Raw genomic sequence first — 20,809 nt, 5'->3', positions numbered from 1 at the left:
ACAGGAAGGGTTTGGAGGGATATCTGGTTGGCATGGACGGGTTGGACCAAAGGGTCTGTTTCCATGCTGTACATCTCTATGACTCCAGAGGCATGGCTATGATATAATCAAGGCTGGGAACTAAATATTCAGTGATTTTTGACTTTTCAAAGGAACAAGCTGGAAGAAACGGTAGCATTGTTGGTATGGCATGAAATAAGTATGGTAGCAAGAAGTGATCTTGAATCAGAGATCCAAAATCCATATGGGAAGAGGAAAGAAATAAAAAATGGAAGAAATGCACTGGTGGCAGGAGTCTTTAACGTAATGACATGATGTGACAGATAATAGGTCAGGAGATAATGAGGACAATAATTATGAGTGAACTTAACTTTTACATAGGTTGGGATAGTCAGATTAGCAAAGGAAAACTATATAAATGATTTAGATGTGAACATGGTAGGTAATTTAGCAAGTTTGCAGAAGACACCAAAAATTGGAGGAACATAAAACATTACAGCACAGTACAGCCCCTTTGACCCTCAATATTGCACCATGTTGTGAAACCAATCCGAAACCCATCTATCTTACATTATTCCAACCTCATCCATATGCCTATCCAGTGACCACTTAAATGCCTGTAAAGTTGGAGAGTCTGCAACATTCCACGCCCCTACTACTTTCTGAGTAAAGAAACTATCTCTGACATCTGTCCAATATTCACCACCCCTCAATTTGAAGCTATGCCCCTTCATGCTAGCCATTGCCATCCTAGGAAAAAGGCTCTCCCTGTCCACCTGATCTAACCCTCTGATTATCGTTTATATCTGTTAGGTCACCTCTCAACCTTCTACTCTAATGAAACAGCCTCAAGTCCCTCAACCTTTTCTTGTAAGGCTTTCCCTCCGTACTAGGCAACATCCCAGTCAATCTCCTCTAATCTCTTTCTAAAGCTTCCACATCCTTCCTATAAAGTGATGACCTGAATTGCATGCAATACTCAAAGTACGGTTGCACCAGAGTTTTGTACAGCTGCAGCATGACCTCATAGCTCAAAAACTGAATTCCTCTACCAATAAAAGCTAACATACCCATATGCTTTCTTAATAGCCTATCAATCTGGATGGCAACTTTGAGGTATCTATGTAATTATCAAAAGTAATTTCACATAAAATTTATTTGCCATCTAAAGGGAAGATGGATAACTTTTCCACTGTGCCCAAAGGTTCCTGTGCGACACGCAGATATGAACAGAAGAGTAAATACCTTTTTTCCCCCCTATGTCAGGTGGGTGGGAAAGGAAACAAGTTGAGGCTTTTAGTGTTGTCAATACTCACTTCACAGCAGTGATAACAACGTTGCGCTTGGGTTCACTGTCATAACTGACACTTTCAACACCATAGACTTCAGCCAGCTCATGAATGATTCTGCGATGCTCCCGGTTCATTGGGGGATAGCAACGGCTTTTCTTCTGCTGTTTGCCCTGGATTAAATTAAAGAAAATCACTTAATATTTCAGGAATGGGAGTGGATGAGAACTACAGAATCTGAAATAACATTTTTTGGAATAGGGAATCAGGAACACATCACAACATGTAGTGCTGGAAAATTATAGCAGTTTTTAATGATACGTGAAATGCAAAAGCTTCTAGCCTACTTGAATTAGATGCAATTATTAAATTTCAAGTGTGTAGAACCATCAGGTCCCCTCATCTACTTTCCATCAAGTGTGTGAACCAATGCTTTTGCATTACTTCACAAAAGTGACCTCAGCATTTCAGCATTTAAAGCACTTAGTGAGGTCATACAGAATAAAGTCAGTAATAACAACAAAACTTGACCTTAAAAAGTTACTCAAATCTGTCAAAGCTTTACAAACACTGCTTTAATTGTTATATGAAAGCCAAACACTTCATATTTGAAATAAAATACTAGAAAAACTCAGAAGGTCTGGTGAAGTTTTGGTAAGTAAGTTTTGGTCAAGTAAGTTTTCTCTCACCACTTATTGTCGACCCAATCTTGTAACTATGCCCTTCAGGGCCTGACTCAGTAGTGTCACTGCTGAGCCACTTTTGGTGGTGGACAATGAAAACGCCCTACCTACAGCACATTCGGTTTCCTCCAAGTGGTGTGCAACATGAGAAACAGTCAATTGCTGAAGGTGGGCGATTTATTTCCTTTTGCATGTTTGATCTGATGCCGTAAGACTTTTATGGGGTCTGAAGTCAATGTTGAGGACTCCCAGAGCAACTTCTCCTGACTGTCTACTACTCTGCTGCCATCTCTGCTGGGCCTGTCCTGTTGGTGGAACAGGACCTATCCAGGATGGTGATGGGTGGTGTCAGTGACATTCCGACACTGTTGCTTGACTAGTCTGCGAGACAGCTTTCCCAATTTTGGCACTAGCCCCAGATGTTAATAATGTTGTCTTTGCAAGGTCAACAAAGCTGTTTTTTTACCACTATAATTTCTGGTGCTGAGATCAATATTAGATGGTTAGTCTGCTTTTGTTTTTTTTTGAGACTCGAGAGATTGGTGCCACGGAGTGACTTACTAGGCCATTTCAGAAGGCAGAGTTTAGATCAGTGGTGCTGGAAAAGCACAGCAAGTCAGGCAGCATTGGAAGAGCAGGGAAATCAACGTTTTGGGCAAAAGCTCTTCTTCAGGAATAGAGGGCTTTTGCTCAAAACGTCGATTACCCTGCTCCTCCGATGCTGCCTGACCTGCTGTGCTTTTCCAGCACCACTGACCTAAACTCTAGTTTCCAGCATCTGCAGTCCTCACTTTTGCCTATTTCAGAAGGCAGTTGAGAGTCAACCCCATTATCCATGAGTCACATAGCACAGAAACAGACCCTACATTTCAACTTGCCTGCACTAATCAGACATCCCAATCTGACCTCGTCCCATTTGTCAACATTTGGCCCACATCTCTCTCAATCCTTCCTATTCATGTAACCATCCTCATGCCTTTTAAAATGGCATCTCATTCCATACACACACCACTTTTTCTGCATGAAAAAGTTGCCCCTCAGGTACCTTTTAAATCTTTCCCTTCTCACCTTAATCCTATGCCCTCTAGTTTTGGACTGCCCCACTCTAGGAAAAAGACCATATCTATTTACCCTATCCCACATCCCTCATGTGTTTATACACCTCCATAAGGAGAACCCTCAGCTAATGTTCCAAGGAAAATAAACCCAGCTTATTCAACCACTCCCTATAACTCAAACCCTCCAAATCTTTGCAACATCCTTGTAAATCTTTTCTGAACCCTCTCAAGGTTAACAACATCCTTCCAATAGGAAGTTGACTAGAATTGTACAAAGTATTTGAAAAGTGACCTAACCAAGTCCTGTACAACTACATGACATTCCAACTCCATGCAGGCCAGACTACATGTGCATGGCAGATTTCCTTCCCTGAAGAACATTAATGAACTAGATCAGCTTTTTGGACAGTCAACCAGGGTTTCATGGACATCTATAGACACTTTATTCCAGCTGTTAAGTGAATTCAAATGCCACCAAGTGCTGCGCCTGGCCACCAAAGGGAGGTGGTTCTTTTCCCTCACACCCCTCAAACTCTGCTCCTTGATTAGCAGAAGAAATTTGGAGTGGAGGGAGTTTACCCATCATTTATCCTCAAAAGTTTAATGTCATCTTCCAATTTGATTCTGAGCTAAAATGTGGAAGAGGATGCCACATGCTTTACTACATTGGATGACATATCTCAACTTACTTGGTGAACATTTCCAAAACATCATGTGGCTTAATGTTGACCACCAAAGATGATAAACATGTGTGTTCAATTAGCTCTTTTACAGTTAAATCTTTAAAACAGGACATTGTGTTGGAGAGTAATAATAAAGGCACTTTATTAGCGGCAGCACCAACCTTACTAACAGCTTCCACAAGAGCTTTAATTTCTTCTTCCACTTCAGTTACAAACTTCAGATCTTTCCTTTAGTTGAGATTAAAAAGAAAACAGACCTATGACTTATTGCATCAATACATCTCAGAAAACTAAGCACATGCTAATTTCCAGTTGGTTATTAGAAAACTTACTTTTAATCAAGGTAACTTTCCAGGACATGTAACCACCTGATGGATTTGATACTTGTGAACATCATACATTATTTGCAATGGATTGCATCATTTGTTTACTTCCACAAACAACTGAAAGAAGAACAGGAGTCGGCCAAGTCTATTTTGCCATTCAGATCATGGTTGATCTTTATTTTTGACCACTTCAAATGGATTAATTTCTCATCACTTCATATCAATCCTTCGCTATGTGCATAGGGCCACCATTGCAATTTTATTACAACCACGTATTTATTTAATGTGACATTGGAAGATTTAAGAAAATGTACCAGTGAAGGAAATAATAAAAAAAAAAATCACCATTTCACCCATTCTAACTGAATGAGATGCCTTAGATTTTTCTATTTTATAAAATGAAAATTGATGCTTGCAGACCACAATTTAATTTTATCTAGCCAGAGGGATTGCTTTTTGATAAATGGCACTAATCCATCCAACTCAACATCAACATGTTTACTTATAGAAACATTTGTGACAAGATAGCACAGACGTTTTCTCTGGCAAAAACCGTCCAAGCCCCAGAGAAAAATGAAAAAAAATCAGTACTACCTTTAGAAACACAAATGATCATTATAACTAGTAACCTAAACTAAAAAAAAAAGATTTTTTACATCTGGTGGGACACAAAACTTGCCTCTTGCTCAGCTGCTTATTAATCAGGTGTAACTCCAGAATTTCAAGCTCTGGTGAAAATTCTATGCCTATCCAGATTGGACGAATTAGTAAATACAATTATTAATCCATTTGCTTTGTAGCCAAGATGTCAAACACAGATGTGATTTTAAAACTGGTCATCATTTATCTGCACTCCATTTTACATGTGCCCAATACCAATCATCACCGACCTTGCATCCTCTTTTAGACTCTCATTGTATTTGGATCCTAAACTGCGAACATGAAATGGATCGGAGGCAGGGTTAATGTTTAAAGCATCTGCTATTCTCCTGTGAAAAATATACACAAAAACATAAGAAACATTACGAACAGCAAAGAGGAACTCAAACACTTCTGAAAGACAGTTTAGCAAACAGCCATCATTGCTATGCATATAAACCAAAAGTTAATGGATCAACACTGTTTGGTTAGCATTCAGGCCAATTTTTAGGGGTCAACTATAGCTCAACAGCAGCATATGTGAATAAAGCCTGCTGGCTCAAGATAAACATCACTTCAGCACACTGTGCAGGCTGACACTGTTTTACTAAAGGAATGCTGCACAGTCAAACATTCTAACTTCTGGATGCAGTTTTAAGCCAAGGCCCCCATCTGCCTCTCACATGAACTCAAAGATCCTATTACATTTTCCTAAAAGTAACAGAGGAGATCTCCTGATGCCCAGGCCAATAATTAGCCTTCATCCAACAACTGCAACTTGTGACATGATCTTTTGTGGAAGCTTCTGGAAATTACCCTATACTTGCAAAGTCCTTCAATTAGGTGAACTTATACTCTTGGCCTTGAGGTGAGCATACTTCCACTAAGCAAAGGTTAACACTTAACATAGGATAAGGCTGATGCTAGGGGTTATAGAGTTTTAATGAGTTGATGTTTTTGGAAGATGGCTAGGACAGCCCTAGGAAAAGTGGAGACTTGATAATAAATCTATAGATTATAGTTCCATTAACAGATGAAGTGAGACAGAAGTAGTGAAGACAATGAAATGGAGATGGAAACCAGTAGCAAAGTTTGAGGGGCAGTGGAAAGGTAGACCTGGAGGATTATCTGCTTCACATTTTGCATGTATGCTATGTCTTTAAAGATAAAGATATTGTCCTTCAGAGACTAAGGAACGTTAAAAATAGATCCAGGACAGATCTAGAGATAACATTGTGGGGATGGTAAGACAATCCTTTGCTGGAGATGTGCTGGCTATGATTTGTTAGGCAGGAATGGGACTAAAGAAAGATAACGGATCTTCAATTGATCTGAAAGGTTGCAGAGAAAGTGAAAAAGAGGGAGAATTTAAAGAAACAGTCATATATGATATTATTTGCATCTTGACAGAGGTAATTTCAGTTCTATGGCAGAGTAGAAACATCACTGCAAAAGATTTAAACCATGGAGCTGGGAGGCCACATGTTCAAGGGCTTAAGAGGAAAGGAAATCAGAGACTATATTAGTATGTGAGAGCTGGGCAGTGGAAAACAGGAAAGAAGAAAAGACAAAAGCAAAGGACTGTTTTTTGAGCAGAGGTGATGGCAGCCTTGAAAAGAACAAACTCAGCACTCAAGATCTGGAAACCCTTTACAATGTCGGACGCTACAAAGGATCAGGAATAAAAGTTGGATGTGATTGGGAATAAATCCACCAATAGCAGAAAAGATGGTTCTGAAAGCCTGATTTCCAGGTTACCTGATGACTCAATTCAGTTTACCCTAAAAGTATAGTTGAGGTTTGATCCTCAAATTATGCTGAATCGATTCTCAGTCAGGACAACAGGAAACTCCCAATAAAACTGTCCTCAATATCCCTGGACTAGGAATAAGGAAACACTATTGGCTAGAATACTCAATCCTGACCACTACTCAGTGATCACTATTTGAAATGGATAAATATAGACTTAGGTATGCCTGCTGCAATCAAATAATCCATCAACATTGTCCTAAAAACCTTGCCTCACTACCAAAATTACTTTCTCTTACAAATCCATTGTCACTAGTCTTTTGGAATCTGGTGTTGGCCAGACTGTTACTAGCCACAAATTGAAGGGTTCAGCTCATCAGCCACAGATTTGGTCTGGAGTTATGGCGAAGATAGCAAAGTTAAAATAAAGAAGTCAATATTAAAACAGAAATAGACAGGGAGTTAGGAAATAGGGAACAGGGAGATTGAAAACAAAAAAATTGGGAAAAATCTCCAATAAGTAAAAGCTCAAAGCCTGTGAAACATTAACTCTCAAGATTATAAAAGGTTGTCTGACAGTAATTAAGGCTTATTCCACCACTAAAAGGGTGTTTAGAATGGAACTGCCAGTCCTTTCCGGCAGTTAAACACACATTCATGATGATTGTGCACAATGCCACACCATTCAACAGTTAACTGAACAGCTAGATAGTGATGTATGTAGCTTATGCAAGGACAAAGCAGTGCATAGCACCTTCTGCATTTGACTGTGCAAGTTCTATCTAATTTATGTATAATAAAGGGCAAGTGTCAGTTGTCTATAGGAATAGTCCTAAAAGCTTTAAACATTTTTATTGACTATTTGTTAACTTTACATGTTAACATTGCCCAGCACTGGAATGCACACATCCAAAATAGAAAATAATTTGTTACTGTGCTTTATGGCAATGTCCATAAATTAAAATTACTTACAAATTAAAAGGCAGCTTTTTGTTGTTGAAGTGTCTTGATCATATGAATCAAGTCATATGTTCAACAGCTTAAACATTCACAGAGAACAGGAACTAAGCTAGTCATATCTTTGCATCAATTCACAACAATAGAATTAAACAGAATGAACATTAATACATGTATCTGTTCATTAAAGTTAAATTGTGATTGGACTGAATCAACTTCAAAAATGCAGAACTTAGCAAAAAAGAAAATAAAGGGACAAAAGGTATTTGGAGAACACAAGCAAACTATATGCTATGTTTAAGAATTTTAGAGGAAGGAAAAACTCCTTGAACACATCCATTCACCTTGCCTGATAACCAGCAGCACCTTAAATGTTCCCAACATCTTTCGATTCAATTACCTCAAAAGATAGTTTTTACTTTTCAAATATTCATCATGTTTTGGACAATAGTTTAATTTACTATTCACTAAAGCTCTCAACTCTGTGTTCCCACAAGACTAACATACCTGGAAGATGGTGATTATGTTGGTTTCATGTTATCTAAATTAATGATTTATGCAAAGTAATGAATTTTCTTTTTCTTCCTCCTCCCCTCCCAAACCCTGGAGTTTCTTATTGTTAGATATTGGAACACAAGCTTCTCCAATATTTCCTCATTGCTCATTACACTTGAGCACATCTTCAACAATTAATGCGCATCATTTTGATCTTTGGCATCAATAGCTGCACACAGTATTTTAGTGTAAACTAATAAGACTATTCCAGAGTTAAAGCAAATCAAACACTTTAGTGGATGTTGTTTCAATGCATTAATCAATCACAAACTGAAAATCTGTAAAATAAATCAGGCTTGGGCAGTCTTAAGTGAAAAGGCAACATACATTTGGTTTATAGCAATTTGAGAACACATTTAATTTTAGAAAATGCATCTCATGTCATAGCATGTCATAGAATAACTCACCTATTTCTTTCTACTGCCGCACATTCTTGATCACACTCCAATCTGCATGGAAAAGAAGCAATTTTATAGCAGCACAACCATCCTGACATTAACACTTCAAACATTGATTAGCCACAAGATAAAGTCACTGGATTAGCTATTCTGCCCATCATTCTGCTCAGCCATTCAATCACCAGCTGATATGTTTCTCAACCCAATTTTCTTGCCTTCTCCCTATAATCCTTGATTCCCTTACGAATTAAGAACCTATCTCGGTCTTAAATACACAGAATGACTTGAGCTCCACAGCCTTCTGTAGCGAGAATTCCAGATTCCCCAACCCTGGCCCCAGGTGCAGAAATCCCTCATCTGTTCTATAAGATCAACCCTTTATTTGATACTGTGTCCTTGGGTCATCTCAAAGTGGAAATATCTTTCCCACGTCCACTCGATCTAAGTCTCTAAGTATTCTGTACAACTTTCCACAATTTATTTTTGAGAAATAGGATTCCTTATAATCAAAGTAAACACCATCCAAAATTCAAGCGGTTGAAAATAAAACCATATCATGCTCACCTGGATGAAATAGGTCAGTTATTGTTCAACTTAGTTGCCCTTGGTGCTTTTGCAACTTATTTTACATTTTTGTTTGGAAAATTCTAACTCCATCTCCCAATGCGTAAAAGAATGATTTACCTGCTCTGTTTCATTTCTTTCTTAGAAATGAGTTTGCTGATTTCCACCGAGTCCCCAAGATGCACATCAGAAAGTTTGCTGGCCATGGAAATAGCAGTTATCCTACATAGAGTGTAAGCAAAAGAACATGAAGATAAATAAAGAGGATTCATTTTCAAGTTATAATCATAAATGACAAGAAACAATAAACAAGAGGGAATGTGTTCAACTTTGCTCTGGTGAAACAGCATTATAATTCAAGTATTACGAGAGCAAATTATTACAAAGCTTTTTTTGCTGCTTCTCCACTTTGGGCTACCAGTCAGATTAGGGACACAGCTTGCACATGATATTGAGCTGGACAATGAGCTTCCCCACCCTTGCTTCCACTAGTGAGCCAGAATGGATATTTAATCAGTTTCACATCTGCTGTACTGATGGACTGTCGACATGTCTGACTTATAGTGTCAACGTCATAGCAAGGCGTCACTTCCATTCTGAAGTTCTACCACAGGCTGTTGCTGAAAACCAGCTTCATCCCACCAATAACTCCTCTCAGGAGACAACTAACAGCAATTTTAAACGCTTCAAACTGGGCAGCAGAATTAGCTCCTCATAACAGGCAGGGTTAGCACAACTCAACACAAAACACGAATGCATTTCCAGCATCTTCTACATTCTCAACTAGCTAAGAGTTTTGGCATTAGCTGTTTCTTCATGTAAAGTGATGACAGGCATAGAGCATTTCACACCCACCATTAAGTATTGCCTTTCAGCAACTGTCATTTCAAGTCTTAGGATTTGCTCATTAGCTACACGCGATCGGCACTTGGCCTCAAAATGATAGGAGAACATATATACAGCAGCTTTCAACATACCAACCATAATTATACCCTGAGCACCCATTCTCACTACACTTATTCATTTGCAATGCTTTTATCTAGCTTTGTTCACAGTCACCTTGGCAAAGGAGTCACCATACGGAGCCAAACAATCAAAAAGGTACTCAATAACAATTTCAAAACATGGTCGAGTCCTGAATTTCACATGAATGGAAGAAAATACTCCCTTTCAACGGAGATATGAATCACAAAAGCAGTTTGGACCTGCTTGTCTTACAATGCGAATCTGCATTTAGAACATAGACCCTTCAGTCATTGATATTGTGCTGACGTTTTATCCTACTCTAAAAGGACAAACTAACCTACATATCCTTCATTTTACTATCATCCACGTGCCAATCCAAGAGTCGCTTAAATGTCCCTGATGTGTTGGACTCTATTACTGCTGTGGGCAGTGTATTCCACACATTCACTACTCTGAGAGTAAAGAGCCTATCTGACGTCTCCCAAAACCTTCCTCCAATCACCGTAAAATTATACACCCTTGAAATAGCCATTTCCACCCTGGTAAAAAGTCTCGGCCTCTCATCATCTTGTAAACCTCTATCAAGTCACCTCTCAACCTTCTTTTCTCCAAGGAGTAAAACCTTAGCTCCCTCAATCTTTCTTCAAAAGACAAGCCCTCCAGTCCAGGCAGCATTCTGGTAAATCTCCTCTACATCCTCTCAGCTTCCATATCCTTCCTATCATGAGGCGGCCAGAAATGAACAATATTCCATATGTGGTCTAACCAGGGATCTGTACAGTTTTTTTAGATTAGATTAGATTACTTACAGTGTGAAAACAGGCCCTTCGGCCCAACAAGTCCACACCGCCCCGCCGAAGCGTAACCCACCCATACCCCTACATCTACATTTACCCCTTACCTAACACTATGGGCAATTTAGCATGGCCAATTCACCTGGCCTGCACATCTTTGGACTGTGGGAGGAAACCGGAGCACCCGGAGGAAACCCACGCAGACACGGGGAGAACGTGCAAACTCCACACAGTCAGTCGCCTGAGGCAGGAATTGAACCCGGGTCTCAGGCGCTGTGAGGCAGCAGTGCTAACCACTGTGCCACCGTGCCACCCACCTTCGGCCCAACATCACCTCACTGCTCTTCAACTCAATCCCCCTGCTAATGAAAGCCAACGCACCATACGCATTCTGAGCAACTCTATCAACTTGGGAGGCAACTTTGAGGGAGCTATGGACATGGACCCCAAGATCCCTCTGTTCCTCCACACTGCGAACAATCCTGTATTCAATTTTGACCTTCCAAAATGAATCACTGCACACTTTTGCAGGTTGAACTCCATCTGCCAGTTCTGCATCCTGTCAATATCCCATTACAAACTACAACAGCCCTCCATACTATCCACCACTCCAACAACTTGTGACATCAGCAAACTTACAACCCACTATTCCACTTCCTCATCCAAGTCATTTATTAAAAAAAATCACAAAGAGAGCTGTACAAAGTCTCCTTTGTGCCTTAACAGTTCTAAAGACATTCACTAGGACTCCCAGCTTATTTACTTCAGTCAATGACTGGAATAGTCCTTTGAACTTTCCAGATCATTACTTTTAATATTACAGAAAGTTATAATCACAGATTTGAGGCCATTCGCTATCATATACGACTCATGAATATGCCATTAACAAATCAGCTGCAGATACAGGTTTCACAACATGTTTTAGAAAACTGGGGAGTGTATTTGCAATGGAAATTCAAATCTCATCAATGTGATTGCTTTTTAATTACAGCAAAACCAATGTAATTTTACTTTATTCTGCTCTTAGCCCAACAGCTGGCCAGGTTGGCAACTTGCCAGGCATGAATGCTTGTGATGAAAGATGACAGGCAGGGGCTGTAACCCACTATCCCCATCTATTTTGGTAAGATTTTAAGTTGGGAGGAGGAACAGGAGCTGGTGGCCTTGTGATCTGGAAAAATGGTGGGGAGTAAGGATTGGCATTGTGAGCGAGTTGGGGGCAAGGTTACAATCAACCAAATGTGAAAGGTTTGCTTGATCTCCTGCATCTCTTGTTCACAAGCAATGCTGTAAGTTCAGGCTTTAATGGGTCAATTTAGTCCAAAACTATTAGGAGTGTCTTACAGTCATATGGACCAACAGGAAAAGCAGTTGAGGCCCAATATTAGTATAAGTTTAGAAAAATATAGCTGTATAATTAGAATCGAGGAGTATGCAGCCTTTTTGTATTATTTCTACCTTAGGGTATGGCTTATGGTTGATGTTGAAGAAAGGAACTTTGTTTTCAAAAGGTTACCTCCATCCTCAAACACAGGAAAAAAAATATTCACTCATCCACAAATAATGAATAATGGCAAAATGTCTGCCCAACTGTGTATATTTTTAAAAACTCACGCTTCAGCCTCAGTTGCAAATGGAAGCAGTACAAACCTCTGGTAATTACTCGAAGCCTCACTGCAGATCATGATCTCTTTTTTCCGTTGACAGCTACAATATAATATTACCTGCAACGTAACAGATGTAAACATGAATATTCACCTAATGTAGCTACTTTGTACATTTACATCTTTATCAAAAGCCAGAGTATGAAATTCTGACTGCACTGTTTAAAAATAATGAAATTACTTGAGTTGGTCCTCGTACTTTGCATTTTTAAAGTATAAAACTTGAATATCTTTAAGAAGTTTTCTTGTGCTCAAAACGCAACCAAGTTTACAGTTGGAGTCAAACGATTATTTTTGATGTTCTTTTCCACAGCACTCATACATATTTGTATTCTTTCAAATATTTACAAGCTGACAGGCTAAGAATAATATAAAATGTGATGCTAGAAATCTGAAATAAGAACTATTTGGAAAGATTCAACAGGTCAGGTAGCATCTGTGGGGAGAAACAGTTATTTTCAGTTCAATTACGTTTCATCAGAACTGAAGACAGTGACACACATATCTGGGAGGCACTGATCGAATTATGTATTGCATCACAGTTAGGATACAAATGTTGAAACAACAGGACATCTAATTGGTCAAGAAGTTGCACAAGAATTCCCTGCCACTACAGCAAAGAACTTAAGTTGTTCCAATGTACCGGTCCAGGCCAATATTCTTCCCTCAGGTTATAATGAAACATAACGTGCATTTCATTACAGCACATTCGCTGTGACACGATTACTGAATTGGGGACACTGTTTCTAAAGTGCAGACTTTTAAAACGTGTGCTGGCTGTAACATGATTTCACCACCAACACTTGAAGCATTGTTTCTAAAGTGCGATCCTTCTATAATGTAGAGTCGCACAAGAACACATTATAGAAGTACCTGCACCAAAATCAGGTCACTCATTCACATACAAATCAAAATAGTGAAGATGCTGGAAGTGTGAAATAAAAATAGCATTTCAATTTTAATTTGCTCATTAACTTGCAGTTTTAGGGACAATTTTGGGCATACATCAGCTGCTATGTTTGTTTACATATTGTATGATTGCATTTCAAAAGTAACACTCAGGCCTCAAGGTGTTTTCAAACATGTAACAGGTCATGCAAATCCAAACTTTTTATTTCCACAAGGCTAACTTTATTTTCTGCGCAGAAACCACACATAATAAACTTACCTCTGCAGAGCAGGGGGTCTTTGGACAAGGTAAATTTGGGTGGCATGGAGACGAACAAGGATGATTACAGTCAGGTCGTGGAATGATACACAGCTGTTTACATGGTTCTTCAGTGACACAGTCACCTTTGTGACAAATCTTCTTACATTTGTGCATTCCACAAGGTAAGAGCTTGTTACATGCAAGCCCACAGGAAATGCCAGTCAGATGACAAGGAATATTGCTCCGCATCTGGTAAAGAAAGTGTTCCATTAAATCCATGTAATTCAAATCCATTCCAGATATCATGTTCTGTAACCTACTACTAGGCATCTAAATTCTGCATTTGGCTTTGAAAATGGAAACAAATTAAAAATTTGAAAATAATTGTCCTTGATTTATGCTTTAATATAAACTGACTATCAAAGCACAACTGCATTACACTGATAAGCAGATATGCAAAATAGACAAGTAAATGAATCAAAAATAGGTTGTTGTTTGTAACAAATAACTTTTACATAATTCTCTTCAAATGGAGAAGAAATCATGTCTTCAGTGTGCAGATAGATCTCAGTTAAAATCTAGATCAACAGTAGTTACACTGCTGAAAGACTGCATCCACTATTCTGTTACTACAGGGTCCCTTGCTTGCATTACAACAAAGCATACAAACATTGCTCTTCTGTATTGTCTCAATACTTCCCACTCTGATGTATGGTCAACAACCCTCACATGGCCTTTATCTTCATTTTGATTCTAATGGTGAACCTGTAAATTCCCTGGTTTGAATTTTGTAATCAGGAATGAAGGACTTGCACTTGAAATCTATTTCAATGATAGATGCAAAGATGTTTCATAGGCTTCTGTACACATTATGATTTGAGAACCTTTTCAGCATGGTTGCCTCTATAGGGAATCTGTCTTGTGTGTGATCAGGCCAAGAAACTGTGGGTTAAATTTAACCACCATAGCTGTGATCCGATCAACCAGCCAAAATGTTGGTTGCAACTCTGTGACCATCATTTCCAGGAAATGTGACAGGTTAATTGTCTATTAGGCAGGTTACTGCCTATCAGAATTCCTGCATCTTTAAAAAGGTGAAGAGTCTGCATAGTTGAGGATTACCAGATCAGCCATTATCCCACTGTATAGTAGAGCAACCTCAATGGGTGAATGGCATTCTGCTGCTTCGACGTCTTATTAAAAACATATGCTATTTGTAAGCATTAATAGTGGCTTGCAATTTTTTTTTTCAATTTCATTATTAAAAACGTACAAAGGATGCAAGTTCATAAATTTTTCAATCCGCTGGATTTCAACTATTCTTTGTATTTGTATTAAAAAGGCAGAAGTTGAGATTTTCAAAAAAAAAGTTTGCGATCAGCGGTCAGTGCTGGATTTACTAAACAAAGCCTGAGAAGAACCGGTGTTCTGCAGTTTTGTTTTAAATGTATGGATTTGATAGGGAGTGAAATCCAAGTAATTCTGGTTTATTTCCCCCCCCCCAACCCTCGCCGCGTCCCCGTACTTACTTCATGCTTTCCCATGCACCATTTTTGAGTGAGATAAGTACAAGGTGGGCATTTCTCCTCATTGTGACAATTGTGGAATACTGTAGGAATATAACAAGATGCACATGAATGACAGTCTAAAATATCCATACACAAAAAGACTGCATGGTCTAATTACAATTCTAATCCAATAAACTGACCGTAGTACGGAACCAGGCACATCTGGGCTGAGAACAAGGTCCTCAACATATTTAATAGAATATTTGATTAATCTAATTTTCTCCAATGATTGAGCGTATTTATTTTGCATATCACATGCGGGGTAAAAGAAATAAATCAAGGTTGCATTTTTACGCCACAACACAGAAATTAGATATCTTTTGCTTTCCAACGCATCTTGTTGTGTCCTGCTTGACAGAGGCATTACTAGGATCAAATTCCTACTTTAAGACAGCAGGCAGTGTCTTTTGACTCCACAGATAAAGGAGTGTCAAAAAAGGGGTAGAATTAAAGTTGTGCATCAACTGGGAGTTGGAGAACATAGGTCATTTTGCAGCAGGATCTCCATTTTAGAGAACAGAGAGGGATGGGAAGCAGCTAGAAGTGCTTTCACAAAGAGATGAATCTTCTCCATCTCTTCCCTTGATGGTGTGGGCCTGATCTAATATCCCAATCTTTTCTCTGCCTTCCCTCGCTTTTGTGATTGATGGCTCCTTTCTTGTCGAAAGGCGAGGCGCTTGAAAAGCACAGTGGGTCAGGGACATCAGAGGAGCAGAGAGTCAATGTTTTAGGCAAAAGCTCTTCATCAGGCTCCTTCCTTGGTCCAGGATCACTTACTCCCTTAAACGTGGACCTGCTTTGATCTCACAAACTATTCTCTTCTCATTCATAATCTTTCCAAAGTTGTTCACATGCATGCTAGTTTTATGAGAGGCCACTCTCCACTGGTGCTTTTAACTTTCTGAAGTCACTCTCCTCTTGCGCTTTTTAAACTTAATTTAAGCAGCCCTCCTCATGCTTCTTTAAAATCATTTGTGTTAGTTAAATATGGGTGCTAGATACTCCATGAGGTTTGGTCTAGCCAGTGCAGAAATGATACTCTGCTATTTTAGATCACATTGGATACTGCCTAAGCGAAGTCAAACAAGTTATAGTCAATTTTGTTATCCCTATGGGTTTCAAAGATAGCCCTTAACTACTTATCACCATTCATAACTATCCAAACTATTCACGTAAACTGTGTTTAAAGAGATTTAAGTTTATCACCTGTGCTCCACCAAAAATCACAAAAGGATTTCAATTTAATGAGCATGGTCAAGCCATTCTCTTTCTTACCTGGATGATCACACTCATGCTCTCTGATGCAAGGGTTTTTGCACTCTGGAGGTTTGGTGCCACATGGTACTGGAGGATAGATCACTGTTTTGCCACAATGACATGTTAATTCATCAAAACCTAAACAGCAAATGTTGGGTTAATTGCATAATCTAGCTTCCAAGAGTTTGCACTACCATGTAAATCTACACGTGGATAATAACAGATGAAGAAACAGCTGTTACACTGAGTGTAGAATAATGGGAAGGAGGTCGAGGAGTCAGACGGAACATTTTCAGACATATTTTACCTTGAACAGGTGTCCAGCGAGAGTGAACTTTCAGTTTGGCAGACATAGGAAATCAGTTTTAACCAACAAGCCTCATTTATCAAGTGTTATCCATCCACTTCACTCTTTGCTATGGGTGTGAAGAGGTGTTTGTGACAGACAAAGCTGGGTTTCCCCTGGTTGCTAAGCAGCTTCTAGGTTAAGCATCAGGAGTGACTTTTAACAAAAGACTGAGAGGGATGAGTAGTGCAGAATAGGGGACACTGATTTTCCACGTTTGTGTGGAATAGCATTCTTGGTGACAAAGGACAATTTTGACAGTTTTTTGAAAGGTCTTTTGTCAAAAGACTAGTTTCAGAGAACAGTTTATTTTAAGCATGGCTCTCTTTTTTTGTTAAACTAAAGGTCCTACTGTTTCAGGCAAATTAGAGATAGCTATCAAATCCAATGACATTTTCTTCAACTGTGAAATCGATGAAGGACTGCCCCTAGACTCAAACAAAAAATAAGAAATTTATGCAATGCAGCAGATTAAAAAAAAAACTTATTGAGCAACCAGTTCATAAAATTTAAAAGATCCTTTGGAATCCTGTTATGGACTAACTGGTTTGCTATGGTAAAGGCTAGATTTTATTAAACATCTGTTTTAAGAGTGTATTCTTCAAGCTTCTGATTGTAATCTAGTAGAAAACTTGCATTTATGTAATCACATGCTTGGGCCATGAATGGGACTCTGATATTATAAAATGCTGCATAATTCATAGACACTAAATCAGATTACTATATTTTTTGACTTCAGACGTACTACTTTGCCAGCAATTCTGACAGTTTCCACGGTGGCAAGGTTCCTCACACTTGTGCTGTCCACAGTTAAGCTTGCGTCCACAGAGAAGGAGACACTTATGTTCAGTATCCTTAAAAATGAAACCAACAGGTTACAAGACATTTGACAGTAGTCTTAAAACTATTCAAAAATCTATTTAACAAAATAAAACCCTCACTTTCCATATACATTCAAAAACTTGCCAAGACATACATTTCAAAATAACTGATATAGTGCCTCTCTGAAATGTTACTGAGTCTACTGTGGAATTCCACAAAACAGTGAGCATGGAATATAGGAAGCAGCAGTGTGACAGTCAGACAGACAGAATGGTGAGAAGCAGAGAAAATTGAGATAAATTGGTCTAGAATGAGCAAAGGTGCATATATTAATGCAATGTCAACTACCAGCCTGCACCTTAAAGGCAAGATAGTCTGTTTGATCTAATAAAACAACCTTACTATCTTAAGAGCTTAAATGTTGTATAGTGACAGAACTTTACATATTGTAATGAAGGTGGTTTTTAAAAACACCAAATGTTTAAGATGAGATCAGTGGACAGTAAGCTAGTTGTAAAAATTTAATGCATCCACATTTGCTGACAACAAGAGTTGGTGGGAGGACACTAAGATGCGGAGTTAAATTTATGGGAATGATAAGAGCAGATACGGTGTTATGATGTTCATACACTTTTAAAGGAGAGAGCACATTCAACTACTATTAAACACCACCAACTTGAGGCAGAATGTGATTTATTAAGACTGACATGTCATGTAACTTTGAGCAACAGTGGTCAAACTCAGGCATACTATACTTCGCTCCCAGTGAACATTATACAATCTTACTTGGAAATAAACAATCCAGATTGTTTCACCAATCATTGTGAATGACTGGCATGTGTGAAAGAAAAGGATGCTACGTGACACTAGTATGTCTTTTCTGAAGATTTTTAATTTTCACATTCAGCAGCAGTGGCATGACTTTTAAGTATTAGATATTTTGTGGTCACCTTCTACCTTTTTTGCAGCATTTCTTAATGCTAGCTGCAGCTTTTGACATCTAATCCAGACCATACATCAAAATTGGGTTCTCTGAAGCACATAAGCAAGCCATCTAGAAGGGCAGCAGATACATGGAAACTCCACCACCTGCTAACTTCCCTCCAAGCTATTTGCGAGCCAACCTTAAAAATATATCATTGCTCTTCCAGTATCGCTGAGCCAAAATCCTGGAAATTCCTCGCGAGTGGCATTTTGGGGGAATACCTGCACCAAATGGACTGCAGTGATTCAAGAGGCAGTTCACTATCATCTTCAAAGCAACTGGAAAATGGGGAATAAATGCTGGCCCAGCCAGCATCACTCAACCCACAAGTGAGTTACAAAAAAAAAATGTAAGATTTAAGATTGTGTATTCTGAACTGTCAATAAATTCAATTCAGGACAATACTAGCTGTATGATATGCAGTCCATAAAGAGCAGCAAAAGTCAGATGTACTTTATTTAGCTTCCAGGGCATATAGTTTGTACATAGGGGGTTCTTTATTTGAAGGTAAGTCTTTTTTTTTAAACCAACCCTTGTAAATGATTAGGGCGAAGAAAAGAATGTAACAGCAAATAGAAAACAATGTGACACAGTATGAAGTTATAAATTTGTGGGAAAAATATAAACTTGCAACAAAGGAATTGAGAATTTTTTATATTTAGAAGGATTTTGATATCCTTTGACTTTGATATTCGTAGAAGCATAGAATCCCAACAGTTTGGGAGCAGGCCATTTGATTATCGAGTCAACATAGCCTCTGAAGAGCATACCACCCAGACACACCCAATCCCTGTAAAACCTTAATTTCCCATGTCTAATCCACCAAGCCTGCACATCCCTGGACACTATGGCCATGCTAAATTGCACAATCAACCTAATCTGCACATCTCTGGTCTATGTGGGTTTCCTCCCACAGTCATGGGGAGAGTGTACAGACTTCAGACAGTTTCCCAAGCCTGATATCACACCCGGGTCCTGGCACTGAGTAGTAGTAGTAGTAATCACTGAGCCACTGTGCCGCCCATTCATGTTCATGTTTATGTGGACAATGACAAATCATATACTAGTTATTGTTACACATCTTACAACATTTAAATGTGGCCATGTGTGAAGTACCGTGTTCAAATCTGGCCTCCTTACCTCAGGGAGGACACTCTTACTCCAGAAGTGTGACAGAAAAGTTCATTAGACTGTTTGCTGGGGTAAAGGTTTTGTCCTAAGAATATTGAGGGTCCATACACTCAAGTTTATAAGAATGAGTGAGGATCTAATTCAAAGAGATAACATTTTTCAAGGATAGATGTAGAGAAAAAAAATCCCCTGGATATCGGATCTGGAAAATAGTTAGACTCAAAATAAAAGGTAGGAGAAGTTATAATTAAGAGGAGGAGAAAATTCTTCACTAAAGGATTTGGGGTTCTTTGAGTATGCATTATTAGCTGTTTGGGTTGGAACTTCTCACCAAGTATATTTAAGATAAAGATAGACTTTTAGCCAAAGGGAATAGGATCATGCAGGAAAATGAAATTGAGGTAGATGATCAACCATGATTTTGCTGAATGGCAGAGCAACTTGAAGGACTACGTATCGTTTTCTAGTTCTTACTTCTGAAGTTCTTTCATCATCCCATATTCTGACTGCATTCTGGAGCATGTGGTTGCTTCCACTTTGCTCCTTTGTTTTTGGAAACCATTACCTGTGCATTGGTAGGTAGCAATGCAACCATGCTAATACAAGATAAACTGACTTTGGATAATTTATTTTAAAGGATAAGTTACCGGCCTTTATTACAGAGTATGAGATATATCTATGCATCTAATCTGATTTTCTGAAATTGTGATTTGTCAGAACACAATATTTAATGTACATCATGGGGCAATAAAGTGTGCTGTTTAAAAAAGTCTCAAACATATTTGATCGACTTACCACGCAACAAATTTCGTTACATTTGTGGCGGCCACAAGAACGTTTTTTATTGCAACGCTTGTCACACAGAAAGAGCAGATCTGCTACACAAGAACATTACAGCAGAGGTGGTGTTACACAGCAACTCATAAGGGCTTTCACAACAGTGCAATCTCCTTTCAGAAATAAAATTTCATTGATACAATAAGAAATTGATAATTTCTACTAAACCATGAGTATCGCCAATATAGTCAACAAATTATGAAATTCATTTTGAAAAAAAACAGTATCTAGGTACCAATGGGGTTGCTACTGGTTACAGAATGGGGGTAGCAATTGCGCCATGTACATGTGAGAACACGTGTACGCATTAAACTTACAAGTGCTGGACAGAGGTGACCACACTAGAGTGTGTCAGACAAGGGAAACGTGTTTAGTATTCACTTTTCAA

The 20,809-nt window shown here is 38.7% G+C and overlaps 1 protein-coding gene across 2 annotated transcripts in view; it reads right to left on the bottom strand.

Annotated features, from left to right (window-relative positions):
* The window catches only part of nfx1 (nuclear transcription factor, X-box binding 1), a 69,728-nt gene that overhangs the window by 4,885 nt on the left and 44,034 nt on the right, over window positions 1-20,809 (bottom strand). Inside the window, exons 12-22 of one of the 2 annotated variants that reach the window (XM_072575504.1) lie at window positions 20,380-20,462; window positions 17,392-17,500; window positions 16,319-16,438; window positions 15,005-15,084; window positions 13,494-13,724; window positions 12,312-12,385; window positions 9,022-9,123; window positions 8,347-8,388; window positions 4,930-5,028; window positions 3,875-3,941; window positions 1,317-1,462 (exon numbers count right to left, since the gene is read on the bottom strand). In XM_072575504.1, the coding sequence (XP_072431605.1) occupies window positions 1,317-1,462; window positions 3,875-3,941; window positions 4,930-5,028; window positions 8,347-8,388; window positions 9,022-9,123; window positions 12,312-12,385; window positions 13,494-13,724; window positions 15,005-15,084; window positions 16,319-16,438; window positions 17,392-17,500; window positions 20,380-20,462 (1,153 nt within the window). The remainder of the gene's footprint in view (window positions 1-1,316; window positions 1,463-3,874; window positions 3,942-4,929; window positions 5,029-8,346; window positions 8,389-9,021; window positions 9,124-12,311; window positions 12,386-13,493; window positions 13,725-15,004; window positions 15,085-16,318; window positions 16,439-17,391; window positions 17,501-20,379; window positions 20,463-20,809) is intronic. The other variant, XM_072575505.1, reaches the window with a different exon arrangement.

This window comes from Chiloscyllium punctatum, chromosome 8 (assembly GCF_047496795.1).
Source record: "Chiloscyllium punctatum isolate Juve2018m chromosome 8, sChiPun1.3, whole genome shotgun sequence".
In the NCBI taxonomy this organism is placed as follows: domain Eukaryota; kingdom Metazoa; phylum Chordata; class Chondrichthyes; order Orectolobiformes; family Hemiscylliidae; genus Chiloscyllium; species Chiloscyllium punctatum.
Note: the sequence above shows the minus strand (reverse complement) of the source record. Positions and strands in the feature narration are given on the sequence as shown.